Genomic DNA, 20,267 nt, shown 5'->3' with positions numbered 1-20,267 from the left:
AACGAGTCATGTCTTGTGATGTGTGATGAAGTGAGTGAGAGGTTAACGAGTCATGTCTTGTGATGTGTGATGAAGTGAGTGAGAGGTTAACGAGTCATGTCTTGTGATGTGTGATGAAGTGAGTGAGAGGTTAACGAGTCATGTCTTGTGATGTGTGATGAAGTGAGTGAGAGGTTAACGAGTCATGTCTTGTGATGTGTGATGAAGTGAGTGAGAGGTTAACGAGTCATGTCTTGTGATGTGTGATGAAGTGAGTGAGAGGTTAACGAGTCATGTCTTGTGATGTGTGATGAAGTGAGTGAGAGGTTAACGAGTCATGTCTTGTGATGTGTGATGAAGTGAGTGAGAGGTTAACGAGTCATGTCTTGTGATGTGTGATGAAGTGAGTGAGAGGTTAACGAGTCATGTCTTGTGATGTGTGATGAAGTGAGTGAGAGGTTAACGAGTCATGTCTTGTGATGTGTGATGAAGTGAGTGAGAGGTTAACGAGTCATGTCTTGTGATGTGTGATGAAGTGAGTGAGAGGTTAACGAGTCATGTCTTGTGATGTGTGATGAAGTGAGTGAGAGGTTAACGAGTCATGTCTTGTGATGTGTGATGAAGTGAGTGAGAGGTTAACGAGTCATGTCTTGTGATGTGTGATGAAGTGAGTGAGAGGTTAACGAGTCATGTCTTGTGATGTGTGATGAAGTGAGTGAGAGGTTAACGAGTCATGTCTTGTGATGTGTGATGAAGTGAGTGAGAGGTTAACGAGTCATGTCTTGTGATGTGTGATGAAGTGAGTGAGAGGTTAACGAGTCATGTCTTGTGATGTGTGATGGAGTGAGAGGTTAACGAGTCATGTCTTACGAAATGTATTATAAACACAGTTAAATAACGCGAGAAAGATGATACTGGATCCTGTCTTAGTTCCACTTTAACTACCACTACCACCACTACCACCACTACCACCACTACTACCACTACCACCACGCTCACATGCAGCATCACGTGACGTCACACATGCTAGCCACTGGGCCTAGCAAAGGGGTCATGTATATAAATTATATAGATGGTACTAACTACGATACATATACAGGGGATCAGAAACTTTGCTGACACTACCACTACCACCACTACCACCACTACTACCACTACCACCACTACTACCACTACCACCACTACCACCACTACTACCACTACTACCACTACCACCACTACTACCACTACTACCACTACTACCACTACCACCACTACCACCACTACCACCACTACCACCACTACCACCACTACTACCACTACCACCACTACCACCACTGCTACCACTACTACCACTACCACCACTGCTACCACTACTACCACTACCACCACTACTACCACTACTACCACTACTACCACTACTACCACTACCACCACTACCACCACTACTACCACTACCACCACTACCACCACTACTACCACTACCACCACTACCACCACTACCACCACTACCACCACTACTACCACTACCACCACTACTACCACTACTACCACTACTACCACTACCACCACTACCACCACTACCACCACTACCACCACTACTACCACTACCACCACTACTACCACTGCCACCACTACTACCACTGCTACCACTACTACCACTACCACCACTACCACCACTACCACCACTACCACCACTACCACCACTACCACCACTACCACCACTACTACCACTACCACCACTACTACCACTGCCACCACTACTACCACTACCACCACTACTACCACTACCACCACTACTACCACTGCTACCACTACTACCACTACCACCACTACCACCACTACCACCACTACCGCCACTACCACCACTGCTACCACTACTACCACTACCACCACTACCACCACTACCATCACTACCACCACTACTATCACTTCTACCACTACCACCACTACCACCACTACTACCACTACTACCACTACTACCACTACTACCACTACTACCACTACTACCACTACTACCACTACAATTACTACCACAACTACTACCACTACCACCACTAAAACCACTACCACCACTACCACCACTACCACCACTACTAAAACTACTACCACTACCATCACTACCACCACTACTACCACTACCACCACTACCACCACTACTACCACTGCTACCACTACTACCATTACAACCACTACCACCACTACTACCACTACTACCACTACCACCACTACCACCACTACCACCACTACCACCACTACCACCACTACCACCACTACCACCACTACCACCACTACCACTACCAGATGTCGCAAGGTTGGTAGAACACAGACACTCAGAGCAGAGTAATTCTTTATCTGTACGATGTTTCACTCACTTCAGAGCGAAACGGTCAGATATGTGTTTGTTCTCTTGTGACATCAGAATTTTGATGTCTATTGCCATCTCTGTGTCTATCAAGTTATCACCTTTCCCGAGATCTCTCACAGGAGTCGCCTTAGAGAACACTCGAGTATACCTGGAGTATACCTGGAATATACCTGGGGTATACCTGGAATATACCTGGAGTATACCTGGAATATACCTGGGGTATACCTGGAATATACCTGGGGTATACCTGGAATATACCTGGGGTATACCTGGAATATACCTGGGGTATACCTGGAATATACCTGGGGTATACCTGGAATATACCTGGGGTATACCTGGAATATACCTGGAGTATACCTGGAATATACCTGGGGTATACCTGGAATATACCTGGAGTATACCTGGAATATACCTGGGGTATACCTGGAATATACCTGGGATATACCTGGAATATACCTGGGGTGTACCTGGAATATACCTGGGGTATACCTGGAATATACCTGGAGTATACCTGGAATATACCTGGAGTATACCTGGAATATACCTGGGGTATACCTGGAATATACCTGGAGTATACCTGGAATATACCTGGGGTATACCTGGAATATACCTGGGGTATACCTGGAATATACCTGGGGTATTCCTGGAATATACCTGGAGTATGCCTGGGGTATACCTGGAATATACCTGGAGTATACCTGGAATATACCTGGAGTATACCTGGAATATACCTGGGGTATACCTGGAATATACCTGGAGTATACCTGGAATATACCTGGAGTATACCTGGAATATACCTGGAGTATACCTGGAATATACCTGGGGTATACCTGGAATATACCTGGGGTATACCTGGAATATACCTGGGGTATACCTGGAATATACCTGGAGTATACCTGGAATATACCTGGAGTATACCTGGAATATACCTGGGGTATACCTGGAATATACCTGGAGTATACCTGGAATATACCTGGGGTATACCTGGAGGGTGTTTTGGAGGTCGGTGCCTCCGCGGCCCGGTCCGTGACCAGGCCTCACGGCGGATCAGGACCTGACCAACCAAGCTACTACTGCTGGTCGCACGTAAACCAACGTAGCAACCACAGCCTGGTTGGTCAAGTACTGACTTTAGGTGCCTGTGCAGCGCCCTCTTTGACACCGAACATACATGAACAGAGGAATAAAACACATGTGCAGCACCTGGTACCTTTATTTTGAAGACGTTTCGCCCGTCAATGACTATTAACTCAGGTATATATATATATATATATATATATATATATATATATATATATATATATATATATATATATATATATATATATATATATATATATATATATATATATATATATATATATTTGTCCAGCTGTTTCTCAAGGAGGGGCCGTCAGACGCTTTGTTGGATGGTGTTATTGTAAGTGGTAAGTGAGTGTAAGTGGTGCCAGTCAGTGGTAGTCTTAGGTGGCACTGGGTGGGGGGGAGGGTGTTGCCTGTTGGCATTATGTAACTGTCAACTGATCTCATCACCTTAACACACTCTTAACACACGCTCTAACATAACACACACTCTAACATAACACACACTCTAACATAACACACACACTAACATAACACACACACTAACATAACACACACTCTAACATAACACACACTAACATAACACACACTCTAACATAACACACACACTAACATAACACACACTAACATAACACACACTCTAACATAACACACACTCTAACATAACACACACTCTAACATAACACACACTCTAACATAAGACACACTCTAACATAACACACACTCTAACATAACACACACACTAACATAACACACACACTAACATAACACACACTCTAACATAACACACACTCTAACATAACACACACTCTAACATAACACACACACTAACATAACACACGCTCTAACATAACACACACTCTAACATAACACACACTCTAACATAACACACACTCTAACATAACACACACACTAACATAACACACGCTCTAACATAACACACACACTAACATAACACACACACTAACATAACACACACTAACATAACACACACTCTAACATAACACACACACTAACATAACACACACACTAACATAACACACACACTAACATAACACACACTAACATAACACACACTCTAACATAACACACACTCTAACATAACACACACTCTAACATAACACACACTCTAACATAACACACACTCTAACATAACACACACTAACATAACACACACTCTAACATAACACACTCTAACATAACACACATTCTAACATAACACACACTCTAACATAACACACACTCTAACATAACACACACTCTAACATAACACACACACTAACATAACACACACACTAACATAACACACTAACATAACACACACTCTAACATAACACACACTCTAACATAACACACACTCTAACATAACACACACTCTAACATAAGACACACTCTAACATAACACACACTCTAACATAACACACACACACTAACATAACACACACACTAACATAACACACACTCTAACATAACACACACTCTAACATAACACACACTCTAACATAACACACACTCTAACATAACACACACCCTAACATAACACACACTCTAACATAACACACACTCTAACATAACACACACTCTAACATAACACACACTCTAACATAACACACACTCTAACATAACACACACTCTAACATAACACACACACTAACATAACACACACACTAACATAACACACACTCTAACATAACACACTCTAACATAACACACACACTAACATAACACACACTCTAACATAACACACACCCTAACATAACACACACTCTAACATAACACACACTCTAACATAACACACACTAACATAACACACACTCTAACATAACACGCTCTAACATAACACACACACTAACATAACACACACTAACATAACACACACCCTAACATAACACACACTCTAACATAACACACACCCTAACATAACACACACACTAACATAACACACACCCTAACATAACACACACTACCCTAACACATACACACACACACATCGCTCAAGACACTGTACACTAAGTACGTCAGGCCCATACTGGAGTACGCAGCACCAGTTTGGAACCCACACCTGGTCAAACACGTCAAGAAGTTAAAGTACAAAGGTTTGCAACAAGGCTAGTCCCAGAGCTCAGGGGAATGTCGTACGAGGAAAGGTTGAGGGAAATCGGACTGACGACACTGGAGGACAGGAGGGTCAGGGGAGACATGATAACGACATACAAAATACTACGTGGAATAGATAAGGTGGACAGAGACAGGATGTTCCAGAGAGGGGACACAGAAACAAGGGGTCACAATTGGAAGCTGAAGACTCAAATGAGTCAGAGGGATGTTAGGAAGTATTTCTTCAGTCATAGAGTTGTTAGGAAGTTGAATAGCCTAGCAAGTGATGTAGTGGAGGCAGGAACCATACATAGCTTGAAGACGAGGTATGACAAAGCTCAGGAAGCAGAGAGGACCTAGTAGTGATCAGTGAAGAGGTGGGGCCAGGAGCTGAGTCTCGACCCCTGCAACCACAATTAGATGAGTACACACACACACACACACTAAACTAACATAACACACACTAACACTCCCCTAACACGTTCTAACAACCATCTACTAACACAGGCGGGGCCAGGAGCTGTGACTCGACCCCTGCAACCACAATTCCACAAATAGGTGAGAACACTCAGAGGTATAAATCAAATATTTACTAGGAAAAGGCATCGTTAATATAGGGCCCAAGAGCTATAATTCACACTACCTGACATATACCGTAGCACTTAAAGTGAACCTAGTAAGCAAGGAACAAAGATCACAGCTTGTTATCTACAAGATAACATCTGTTATCATTGATAAATGCAATCATAAAGATATTGACTGACAGTCTCGGTATTCAGTGTTGCAATCAACACATCATCAGGAGCTTGCAATGTTGCAGACTTCTTCAGGGGAACGACTCTCTCTCCAGATCTACGTGAACTTCTTACTCTATTTCTGAAACATTGCAAGCTCCTGATGATGTGCTGATCGTAACACGAAAGGCCTAGAGCTGTTATTCAATTTCCCCCGTGGTTATTTTGCACATGTATATACATATACGGTAATATTTTAATTAGTGGACTTTTAGAAATAGTATATTAAGTATTAGGAATAGTAATTAAGTAGTAGTATATTAAACAGTAATAGTAGCCTATCAAACAGTAATAGTAGTGGTGATGGTAGTAGTGGTAGTAATAGCAGTAGTAGTAGTAGTAGTGGTAGTAGTAGCTGTAGTAGTAGCAGTAATAGTAGTAGTCGTGGTATTAGTAGCAGTAGTAATAGTAGTAGTAGTAGTTGTTGTTGGTCTAGTAGTAGCAGTAATAGTAGTCGTGGTAGTAGTAGTAGTAGCAGTAGTAATAGTAGTAGTAGTAGTAGTAGTAATAGTAGTAGCTGTAGTTGTTGCTGTTGCAGTAGTAACAGTAATAGTAGTAGTCGTGGTAGTAATAGTAGCAGCAGTAGTAGTAGTAGTAGCAGTAGTAATAGTAGTAGTAGTAGTAGAAGTAGTAGTAGTAGTAGTAGTAGTAGTAGAAGTAGTAGTAGTAGTAGTAGTAGTAGTAGTAGTAGTAGTAGTAGTAGTAGTAGTAGTAGTAGTAGTAGTAGTAGTAGAAGTAGTAGTAGAAGTAGTAGTAGTAGTAGTAGTAGTAGTAATAATAGTAGTAGTAGTAGTAGTAGAAGTAGTAGTAGTAGTAGTAGTAGTAGTAGTAGAAGTAGTAGTAGTAGTAGTAGTAGTAGTAGTAGTAGTAGTAGTAGTAGTAGTAGTAGCAGCAGTAGTAGTAGTAGCAGTAGTAGTAGTAGTAGTGGTAGTTGTAGTTGTAGTAGTCATAGTAGTAGTAGTAATAGTAATATTACTGGTTCAGTATGTGTGAAGTATATATTTACAAGTGTTTATGAAAGATGGTTCTGACAGACATTTTGTCACCTATTTTGTAAGTTATATTTTTGGGTAGTGGTTCCCCTCACATAAGGGCGTAAAGTGCTTAACTCGAGGAAGTCCCTTTTAAAGAATCGGTGTATGTTTCCTAAGAACAGGGGATATTCTTCCGGGTCTTGCTGCAGCCCTCGAAGTTAAAGAATATTCTTGAGGGCGTCGTACATCCCTTGCAGAGTATATCTTTCAAGGTATACAATTGAGTGTTCGGATATATTCCTGAGGACAGGGATATCTACTTGAAGAAATTTGTTTGTGTGGGGTTAAGGCTCCTGTCTCTCCTACCCCAGGATGTTTTTCAAGGCTCCTGTCTCTCCTACCCCAGGATGTTCTTCAAGGCTCCTGTCTCTCCTACCCCAGGATGTTCTTCAAGGCTCCTGTCTCTCCTACCCCAGGATGTCCTTCAAGGCTCCTGTCTCTCCTACCCCAGGATGTTCTTCAAGGCTCCTGTCTCTCCTACCCCAGGATGTTTTTCAAGGCTCCTGTCTCTCCTACCCCAGGATGTTCTTCAAGGCTCCTGTCTCTCCTACCCCAGGATGTTCTTCAAGGCTCCTGTCTCTCCTACCCCAGGATGTTCTTCAAGGCTCCTGTCTCTCCTACCCCAGGATGTTCTTCAAGGCTGCTGTCTTTGCTACCCGTGGATGTTCTTCAATCGATGCTTCACTTACGGAGTTAATACGGTCAATTCTGTATTGCGTGATTGGAAAATGCGGTTGAAAAAAGACATTGAAAATTGAATAATGAGTAATATGAAGGCCTTTCCACTCTCCATTCACTTTTTGAGAGTACATTTACAATCGTATTTACAAAAGGTAGCACTGTATGGAAGAATTTTATAAGAGAGGTGACTGTATAGCCACTAACTCACCATCATCTTTTCTCTAGTGCTAAAATTTACTTATTAAAGCCAAGCTTTACCCATAAATCTGGAAGCTTTCCTTTAAGATCAGAACGTCGCCTATAAGGGAAGAATTTTCCACACACAGAGTTGCTCTATTGTCTCCACCTCTATTGTTTGAAGTTCGTTTATGGCCAGAATCTTTTTTTATATAGGTTCAGAACTCTTTTATACGACAATGGTCTTCCGTGCGGAGTAAGATTCTCCAGTCTGGAAACAGAATTTTCTCTTCGGTTTACAACATTCCCCTGAATCATAAACTCTCCTCTAGGCACAATACCGTGATTTGAATAATACACACTTAACCCGCACACAGGAGAAAGAAACTTGTGGCGAGCGAAACGTAGTCATGAGTTTCGATCTTCTGTGTGCGGGTTATTTGCGTAATTTCCGATAGATGAGATGTCTCATGTTTTCGAGGCTCCTCTAGATCCCAGGATCTCTATAGAGGTCAGGTGCTCTATGGAGCCGGAACCTACCCTTATATAGTCCATACTTTATGTTCAGGGCAAGACCTGAGGTCAAGACTTTTCGCTCTAAGGACTTCTGTTTTCATTCCAGGAAGACTCGTCTTAAGTCAAGACTTTCAGCGTTAGTGGAATCTGTCGTATTCTTCCTGATCGTCATTGGAGGGTGAGGATGAGGATGAGGCGCAGAAATGCGGTCTGCTGGCTTGAAGGATGAGAACTTTGTGCTTCACCAGGATGGTTACCACTAGTGCCAGGACCACCAGCACCACCACCAGCGTCAGCACCACCGCCGACCCTGATGATCCACCAACCTGAGGATATGGAAGTGCTGTGAGATTATTCAGGGAATGGGTGGGGTTCGAACCCGTGGCAAGTGAGTCCTAACACTCACAGGCCAGTGCGTTAACAACTGGACCAGCTGACTACAATAAGATTCATCCGTGATTTATTAGCAGTTGTGTAATTGAGATTTCCTGAGTCGTGATGAGAGATTGTTATTCCATTTGTTATTATCGTCATAACAATAATGATAATTGAATCTAATCTTAAGAGATTTTCATAAGCTTTTTGTTAATAATTTTAAAAGATGTTGAAATGTTTAGAGAGCCTCATTAATGAGGGTATGAAGTAGGTGGCTTCGTCTAGGACCTGTCAGGGGCAACGAACACAGGTAATGTGAGGTCGAGAGGTTGAGAGGCATCTTACCTGTGTGATGCTGCGACTTTAGTAGCGAACACACGCTAGGTAACCTCAGGGTTGTTGAGATTAGAAAGACTGGAAATATAGGGAAGGCACAGAACAGGAGCAGAGTTTGGTAGAGAAGAGAGTCCGTTTAGCACTAGAGATCGAATTACAAAGAGTGTAAATTTCCGAGCCAAGGAACCGAGAGACATGAACACATTTGTGACCTTCACTTCCTTAAAATTTTAAATTGCCACTGTTCATAATCTGTTCTCTCGTCTTGGCTAACCTTCCCATTTCATAAACTTTACCTTCTCACGTGCTAAACGGACTTTATTCTCTCCCGAACTCTTTACTCCTCTGAAATCGACTGTTCACTGCCTTCCCTATATTTCCAGTCTTTCTAATCTCAACAACACTCTCTCCATTTCTTAAACATTAACTCACTTCTCGCCAAACTAACACCCTCAGGGTGAGAGGCATCTTACCTGTGTGATGCTGCGACTTGAGTGGCGAGCACACACTGTCTCGCCACAGGCTGTGTTGGCGAAGAACACGGCCACAGCCTCCTGCACAGCGTCGGCCTTGCGTCGACACTTCAGGTGGTTCTTCTCGGAGTCAGCGTTGCAGATTCCCACGGACAGTTGCAGTAGGCTGACGGAGGGGTCGTAATGTCAGTCTTATTCAATACACACACTACCGTAACGAAAACTGTATTTATTTAGGGTCCCCTGTGCCTCAATGACAGCGAAAGGTATAGTGCAGAGTGCGGCATAAGTTTGCAATGCAGTACACGAATAACCCGCACGTTTTGGTCCAACTCGGACACAGTGTGACTAATCCTCTCTCCTATGTGTGGGTTAATTGTGGATTCCAGTCAACGTATTATGACGCTTTGCTCTTTGCAATGCATTTAAACGTGTAAAGACGATGTGAAACACATATGCAACACTTGGGTGTAAGACACATGTACAACACCTAGGTTTAGTGTGTAATCCATCAACCTGCACCTCATTAATCAACTTGTTAACAGTGTAGACCAGAAATGTTAAGGTATAGACCAGAAATGTTAGGGTATAGACCAGAAATGTTAAGGTATAGACCAGAAATGTTAAGGTATAGACCAGAAATGTTAAGGTATAGACCAGAAATGTTAAGGTATAGACCAGAAATGTTAGGGTATAGACCAGAAATGTTAAGGTATAGACCAGAAATGTTAAGGTATAGACCAGAAATGTTAGGGTATAGACCAGAAATGTTAAGGTATAGACCAGAAATGTTAAGGTATAGACCAGAAATGTTAGGGTATAGACGAGAAATATTAGGGTTTAGACCAGAAATGTTAGGATATAGACCAGAAATGTTAGGATATAGACCAGAAATGTTAGGATATAGACCAGAAATGTTAGGATATAGACCAGAAATGTTAGGATATAGACCAGAAATGTTAGGATATAGACCAGAAATGTTAGGATATAGACCAGAAATGTTAGGATATAGACCAGAAATGTTAGGATATAGACCAGAAATGTTAGGATATAGACCAGAAATGTTAGGATATAGACCAGAAATGTTAGGATATAGACCAGAAATGTTAGGATATAGACCAGAAATGTTAGGATATAGACCAGAAATGTTAGGATATAGAATAGAAATGTTAGGATATAGACCAGAAATGTTAGGAAATAGACCAGAAATGTTAGGATATAGACCAGAAATGTTAGGATATAGACCAGAAATGTTAGGATATAGACCAGAAATGTTAAGGTATAGACCAGAAATGTTAGGGTATAGACCAGAAATGTTAGGGTATAGACCAGAAATGTTAGGATATAGACCAGAAATGTTAGGGTATAGACCAGAAATGTTAGGATATAGACCAGAAATGTTAGGATATAGACCAGAAATGTTAGGGTATAGACCAGAAATGTTAGGATATAGACCAGAAATGCTAGGATATAGACCAGAAATGTTAGGATATAGACCAGAAATGTTAGGATATAGACCAGAAATGTTAGGATATAGACATGAAAAGTTAGGATATAGACCAGAAATGTTAGGATATAGACCAGAAATGTTAGACCAGATATAGACCAGAAATGATATAGACCAGGATATAGACCAGAAATGTATAGGTATAGACCAGAAATGTTAGGATATAGACCAGAAATGATATAAACCAGAAATGATATAGACCAGAAATGATATATACCAGAAAATTTAGGATATAGACCAGAAATTTTAGGATATAGACCAGAAATGTTAGGATATAGACCAGAAATGTTAGGATATAGACCAGAAATGTTAGGATATAGACCAGAAATGATTATGTTAGGATATAGACCAGAAATGTTAGGATATAGACCAGAAATGTTAGGATATAGACCAGAAATGTTAGGATATAGACCAGAAATGTTAGGATATAGACCAGAAATGTTATTATATAGACCAGAAATGTTAGGATATAGACCAGAAATGTTAGGATATAGACCAGAAATGTTAGGATATAGACCAGAAATGTTAGGATATAGACCAGAAATGTTATTATATAGACCAGAAATGTTAGGATATAGACCAGAAATGTTAGGATATAGACCAGAAATGTTAGGATATAGACCAGAAATGTTAGGATATAGACCAGAAATGTTAGGATATAGACCAGAAATGTTAGGATATAGACCAGAAATGTTAGGATATAGACCAGAAATGTTAGGATATAGACCAGAAATGTTATTATATAGACCAGAAATGTTAGGATATAGACCAGAAATGTTAGGATATAGACCAGAAATGTTAGGATATAGACCAGAAATGTTAGGATATAGACCAGAAATGTTATTATTATGTTAGGATATAGACCAGAAATGTTAGGATATAGACCAGAAATGTTAGGATATAGACCAGAAATGATTAGGATATAGACCAGAAATGTTAGGATATAGACCAGAAATGTTAGGATATAGACCAGAAATGTTAGGATATAGACCAGAAATGTTAGGATATAGACCAGAAATGTTAGGATATAGACCAGAAATGTTAGGATATAGACCAGAAATGTTAGGATATAGACCAGAAATGTTAGGATATAGACCAGAAATGTTAGGATATAGACCAGAAATGTTAGGATATAGACCAGAAATGTTAGGATATAGACCAGAAATGTTAGGATATAGACCAGAAATGTTAGGATATAGACCAGAAATGTTAGGATATAGACCAGAAATGTTAGGATATAGACCAGAAATGTTAGGATATAGACCAGAAATGTTAGGATATAGACCAGAAATGATATAGACCAGAAATGTTAGGATATAGACCAGAAATGTTAGGATATAGACCAGAAATGTTAGGATATAGACCAGAAATGTTAGGATATAGACCAGAAATGTTAGGATATAGACCAGAAATGTTAGGATATAGACCAGAAATGTTAGGATATAGACCAGAAATGTTAGGATATAGACCAGAAATGTTAGGATATAGACCAGAAATGTTAGGATATAGACCAGAAATGTTAGGATATAGACCAGAAATGTTAGGATATAGACCAGAAATGTTAGGATATAGACCAGAAATGTTAGGATATAGACCAGAAATGTTAGGATATAGACCAGAAATGTTAGGATATAGACCAGAAATGTTAGGATATAGACCAGAAATGTTAGGATATAGACCAGAAATGTTAGGATATAGACCAGAAATGTTAGGATATAGACCAGAAATGTTAGGATATAGACCAGAAATGTTAGGATATAGACCAGAAATGTTAGGATATAGACCAGAAATGTTAGGATATAGACCAGAAATGTTAGGATATAGACCAGAAATGTTAGGATATAGACCAGAAATGTTATTATATAGACCAGAAATGTTAGGATATAGACCAGAAATGTTAGGATATAGACCAGAAATGTTAGGATATAGACCAGAAATGTTAGGATATAGACCAGAAATGTTAGGATATAGACCAGAAATGTTAGGATATAGACCAGGGATTCTCAACTTTTGCTTCATCAATAACCTCCTTTACTTACATACAAAAAATTATCGCCATTATGAAGGAACAGAAAAACAAGGTCAGAAAACTTTAATTGAATTATCCTTCAATTATCAGGTACATCGAGTATTTACCCCTTGCCAAGCAATTGTTTACTCCTCAGGGGTAAATTCCCCCCTGGTTGAGAATCACTGGTATAGACGGTATGGACTTACTTGCACTCGTATTTGTCAAGTTTGGTAGTGAGGAGATCACTGATGTGGGTGACGTTGACTGTCTCCTCTACGCACTTTATGAATTTCTTGAAGTTCCAGCAGTTAGAACTTTTAAGAAGGTCTGTGAGACGGAAATGAAGATGTATAGATATGTATATATGCAAAACAACCACTGTGAAAGAGTAGTTCCTTGACAACGTGAGTAGTCACGAAAGCGCTTGGAATTTCACTACTCTTTCACAATGGTTGTTTTGCATATTTTAAAATCAGCTGTTTACTGTGATCTTATTGCATATATATATATATATATATATATATATATATATATATATATATATATATATATATATATATATATATATATATATATATATATATAATAACAAAAATAGGAGGTATAATTGAAGACAGGTTGCTATAGTGATAATAGAGAGAAAACGTACTATATAGGAGAGTCAGGTCGCTGTCATCCTGACACAAGGCTCGCTGGACGGCTCTCAGTCCTGACAGCCACACGTCGAAGACTTCCCGGCCCTGCAGAGGCGAGCAATCAGAGTCGACGATATCTGATGTGCAGTTGAGAGCGTCGTCTAGGCCCCTGAGAAAGTCAGAATTAGTGACGGGCTCTTCATCCAGTAAATTGGAGCTATCCTTCCCTCCTTTAGGATCAAATTTGATTACCTTCCTTAAAATAACAATAACAGTAATAATAATAATAATAATAATAATAATAATAATAATAATAATAATAATAATAATAATAATAATAATAATAATAATAATAATAATAATAATAATAATAATAAATAATAATGATATTATTATTATTATTATTATTATTATTATTATTATTGTTGTTATTATTATTAATTTATGGACATGTTTGAGGGTAGCAACATTCTATTTATATATTTATGTAAGCGTACCTGTCCTTCATTTGTAAAAAAAAAGGTGCAAATGACTACTAAATGAGCATTAAATGGCTATAAATGGCCTTCTCTACTTTTCTGTCCAAGTTGTGACTTGACAATGGCTCAGGAAAAACCCAATCTTCCTCATGGGAGTCGTATTCTATGTGCGAAGCTTACATGGATAATAAATAACTACGCCAGCCAGCCAGCCAGCCAGCCAGCCAGCCAGCCAGCCAGCCAGCCAGCCAGCCAGCCAGCCAGCCAGCCAGCCAGCCAGCCAGCCAGCCAGCCAGCCAGCCAGCCAGCCAGCCAGCCAGCCAGCCAGCCAGCCAGCCAGCCAGCCAGCCAGATACTCACGTGCAGAAGTCCTGAGCAGTTCTATATTTACAGATGCGGCCGACAGGGGACACCACATGACACAGAAGATTCTCATTAACGTCGTCGAAGCAGTTGTCTGCCAGGGCAGGTTCACACTTGCCCTCGTTGACAACGATATCGTCGTCGTCTTCGTCGTCAAGAGGCGGTGAAGGGTCGTCACACCTCCCCGGCAGGTGAACTAGGGAGAGAGAACTCTTAACACCTGTGTGACGCGGGTGTTTTTAGACACATGTGTGACGCAGGTGACTGTTGACACCTGTGTGACGCAGGTGACTGTTGACACTTGTGTGGCTAGAGGGAAGTGCCAGGAATGCTAACATATGACACAGAAATATCAACATATGACACAGAAATATCAACATATGACACAGAAATATCAACATATGACACAGAAATGCTAACATATGTTATTTATAGCTCAGTCAGATGTGGATAAGATTTAGTTCTGGTCAGCAGTAAAATAAAGCCAAGACAACAGCGTTTAAGTGTTCTCAGTAAAGCTGATAGAATTCTTGGCTTTATATCGATATAAACAAAAGGAGTCCTCAGGATATACTAATTAAAGATTAGCCTGCTGTGTGGGTATTTTATGCCACTTTCAATAACAGTCTGGTTAATCAGGCCCTGATCCACCACGATGCCTGGTCTCAGACCGGCCCTCGGAGGCGTTGAGCCACGAAACCTTCTCCAGGTATACTCCAGGTAAGTCTATGTATCGTTGGTTAGGCATCATTTAGATGATGGTCAGAAATTCGCTGGAAAATATACAGAGGAGCATAACAAAGTTGGCCCCTTGTATCAGAGATTTTTCTTACGGGCATAGATGAGGGACCTAAATTCACCCCTCTGGAAAGATATAGAATTAGGGGAGACCTTAACTGAGATGCTAAAAAGGGTATATAATACCTACCCACCTTCACGCCACTACAGTGACCTGACTACCTCACGCCACTACAGTGACCTGACTACCTCACACCACTACAGTGACCTGACTACCTCACGCCACTACAGTGACCTGACTACCTCACGCCACTACAGTGACCTGACTACCTCACACCACTACAGTGACCTGACTACCCCACACCACTACAGTGACCTGACTACCCCACACCACTACAGTGACCCGACTACCTCACACCACTACAGTGACCTGACTACCTCACATTACTACAGTGACCTGATTACCTCATATCACTACAGTGACCTGACTACATCACACCACTACAGTGACCTGACTACCTCACATTACTACAGTGACCTGATTACCTCACATCACTACAGTGACCTGACTACATCACACCACTACAGTGACCTGACTACCTCACACCACTACAGTGACCTGACTACCTCACATTACTTCAGTGACCTGACTACCTCACATTACTACAGTGACCTGACTACCTCACACCACTACAGTGACCTGACTACCTCACACCACTACAGTGACCTGACTACCTCACACCACTACAGTGACCTGACTACCTCACGCCACTACAGTGACCTGACTACCTCACACCACTACAGTGACCTGACTACCTCACACCACTACAGTGACCTGACTACCTCACACCACTACAGTGACCTGACTACCTCACACCACTACAGTGACCCGACTACCTCACGCCACTACAGTGACCTGACTACCTCACGCCACTACAGTGACCTGACTACCTCACGCCACTACAGTGACCTGACTACCTCACGCCACTACAGTGACCTGACTACATCACACCACTACAGTGACCTGCCCACCTTCACACCACTACAATGACCTGACTACCTCATGCCACTACAGTGACCTGACTACCTCACACCACAAAAGTGACCTGACTACCTCACGAAACTACAGTGACCTGACTACCTCACATTACTACAGTGACCTGACTACCTCACACCACTACAGTGACCTGACTACCTCACATCACTACAGTGACCTGACTACCCCACACCACTACAGTGACCCAACTACCTCACACCATTACAGTGACCTGACTACCTCACACCACTAAAGTGACCTGACTACCTCACATTACTACAGTGACCTGGCTACCTCACACCACTACAGTGACCTGACTACCTCACACCACTACAGTGACCCAACTACCTCACACCACTACAGTGACCTGACTACCTCACATTACTACAGTGACCTGACTACCTCACACCACTACAGTGACCTGACTACCTCACACCACTAAAGTGACCTGACTACCTCACACCACTACAGTGACCTGACTACCTCACATTACTACAGTGACCTGACTACCTCACACCACTACAGTGACCTGACTACCTCACACCACAAAAGTGACCTGACTACCTCACACCACTACAGTGACCTGACTACCTCACGCCACTACAGTGACCTGACTACCTCACACCACTAAAGTGACCTGACTACCTCACACCACTACAGTGACCTGACTACCTCACACCACTACAGTGACCTGACTACCTCACACCACTACAGTGACCTGACTACCTCACACCACTAAAGTGACTTGACTACCTCACACCACTAAAGTGACCTGACTACCTCACACCACTACAGTGACCTGACTACCTCACATTACTACAGTGACCTGACTACCTCACACCACTACAATGACCTGCCCACTTTCACACCACTACAATGACCTGCCCACCTTCACGCCACTACAATGACCTGCCCACCTTCACGCCACTACAATGACCTGCCCACCTTCACACCACTACAATGACCTGACCACCTTCACGCCACTACAATGACCTGCCCACCTTCACGCCACTACAATGACCTGCCCACCTTCACACCACTACAATGACCTGCCCACCTTCACGCCACTACAATGACCTGCCCACCTTCACGCCACTACAATGACCTGCCCACCTTCACGCCACTACAATGACCTGCCCACTTTCACACCACTACAATGACCTGCCCACCTTCACGCCACTACAATGACCTGCCCACCTTCACGCCACTACAATGACCTGCCCACCTTCACACCACTACAATGACCTGCCCACTTTCACACCACTACAATGACCTGCCCACCTTCACACCACTACAATGACCTGACCACCTTCACCCCACTACAATGACTTGACCACCTTCACACCACTACAATGACCTGCCCACCTTCACACCACTACAATGACCTGCCCACCTTCACATCACTACAATGACCTGCCCACCTTCACACCACTACAATGACCTGCCCACCTTCACACCACTACAATGACCTGCCCACCTTCACACCACTACAATGACCTGCCCACCTTCACACCACTACAATGACCTGCCCACCTTCACACCACTACAATGACCTGACCACCTTCACACCACTACAATGACCTGCCCACCTTCACACCACTACAATGACCTGACCACCTTCACACCACTACAGTGACCTGCCCACCTTCACACGACTACAATGACCTGACCACCTTCACACCACTAAAATGACCTGCCCACCTTCACACCACTACAATGACCTGCCCACCTTCACACCACTACAATGACCTGACTACCTCACACCACTACAATGACCTGGCTACCTCACACCACTACAGTGACCTGACTACCTCACACCACTACAGTGACCTGACTACCTCACACCACTACAGTGACCTGACTACCTCACACCACTACAGTGACCTGACTACCTCACACCACTACAATGACCTGACTACCTCACACCACTACAGTGACCTGACTACCTCACACCACTACAGTGACCTGACTACCTCACACCACTACAGTGACCTGACTACCTCACACCACTACAATGACCTGACTACCTCACACCACTACAGTGACCTGACTACCTCACACCACTACAGTGACCTGACTACCTCACACCACTACAGTGACCTGACTACCTCACACCACTACAGTGACCTGACTTCTTCACACCACTACAATGACCTGACTACCTCACACCACTACAATGACCTGACTACCTCACATGTACCTGGTTATAAGAACACGTAGAGAAGAACATAAGAAAGAAGGAGCACTGCAGCAGGCCTACTGGCCCATGTTAGGCAGGTCCAAGTCTGTTACTGATCCAAGCTAGTCAGGTCCAAGTCACGTACCTGATTATAAGGACACGTACCTGACAGACTCCAGAGGAGAAGTAGAAAGATCACTCTAGACATGATGAGTGTTACTCATTGAGTGAATGTACTCGATACTGACGCACTTAACTACCCTCCCTCCCTCCCTCCCTCTCTCCCTCCCTCTCTCCTTCCCCTCCCTCCTTCTATATGTGTAGGAGGGTTGTCGAACACATGTACTCTACCGGAAGTTAGACTCTAGAGCTCTCTTCTGTCTCCACCCCCCTGGAGGTGGTGGTGGTGGTGGTGGTGGTGGTGGTGGTGGTGGTGGTGGTGGTGGTGGCGGCGATGGTGGTGGGTTGTAGTGGTGGTGGTAGTAGTGGTAGTTGTAGTGGGTGTGAGAGTATTTTCTTACCTATTTGATGTTACTTATTTGTGGTTGTAAGGGTCGAGTCACAGCTCCTGGCCCCACGTCTTCGTTGGTCGATACTAGATCCACTCTCTCCGTGCTCCGTGAGCTTTATTATACCTCTTCTTAAAGCTATGTATGGGTCTTTCCTCCACTACATCACTCTCCAGATTGTTCCACTTTTTGGCAACTCTATGGCTGAAGGATCTAGACAGGCTTGCAGCCTTAAGTACTGGGAACGCTTGGAAGCTCTTGACTTGTACTCACTGGAGCGCAGGCGAGAGAGATACATCATAATCTATACCTGGAAGATCCTGGAAGGACTGGTCCCTAACCTGCACACAGAAATCACTCCATACGAAAGCAAAAGACTTGGCAGGCGATGCAACATACCCCCAGTGAAAAGTAGGAGCGTCACTGGTACACTAAGAGAAAATACAATAAGTGTCCGGGCCCCAAGACTGTTCAACAGCCTCCCACCAGCCTTAAGGGGAATTACCAATAGACCCCTGGTTGTCTTCAAGAGGGAGCTGGACAGATACCAATAATCAGTACCGGATCAGCCGGACTGTGGTTTGTATACTGGACTACGTACGGCCAGCAGTAACAGCCTGGTTGATCAGGCTCTGAACTACCGGGAGGCCTGGTCATGGACCGGGCCGCGGCGGCGTTGATCCCCGGAATACCCTCCAGGTAGCCTGTCCAGATCCCTTTCTAGTTCTACCTGACCCTCATTCACTTGAATTCTCCGCATTAGCTTCACGTCGTCTGCAGACATGGACATCTCTGAATCTATCCCTTCCGCCATGTCATTCACATATACCAGAAACAGCATCGGTCCTAGAACTGACCCTTGTGGAACCCCGCTCGTCACAGTCGCCCACTCTGACACCTCGTCACGTACCATCACCC

At 42.8% G+C, this 20,267-nt stretch overlaps 1 protein-coding gene across 1 annotated transcript; it reads right to left on the bottom strand.

Moving 5' to 3' along the window:
• Window positions 1–7,948: 7,948 nt before the first annotated feature.
• LOC128701564 (uncharacterized) lies at window positions 7,949–19,094 on the bottom strand. The gene is made up of 6 exons (XM_053795331.2): window positions 19,006–19,094; window positions 14,885–15,083; window positions 14,060–14,214; window positions 13,617–13,737; window positions 9,893–10,058; window positions 7,949–9,034 (listed from the first exon to the last, which is right to left on the bottom strand). The coding sequence occupies exons 1-6, from the start codon at window positions 19,046–19,048 to the stop codon at window positions 8,846–8,848; spliced, it is 873 nt and encodes a 290-aa protein (XP_053651306.2). The 5' UTR covers window positions 19,049–19,094; the 3' UTR covers window positions 7,949–8,845.
• Between the last annotated feature and the right edge of the window lie 1,173 nt (window positions 19,095–20,267).

The sequence above is a fragment of the Cherax quadricarinatus genome, chromosome 78 (assembly GCF_038502225.1).
Source record: "Cherax quadricarinatus isolate ZL_2023a chromosome 78, ASM3850222v1, whole genome shotgun sequence".
NCBI lineage: Eukaryota > Metazoa > Arthropoda > Malacostraca > Decapoda > Parastacidae > Cherax > Cherax quadricarinatus.
The sequence above is the reverse complement of the archived record's forward strand: the minus strand, read 5'-3'. Positions and strand labels throughout refer to the sequence as shown.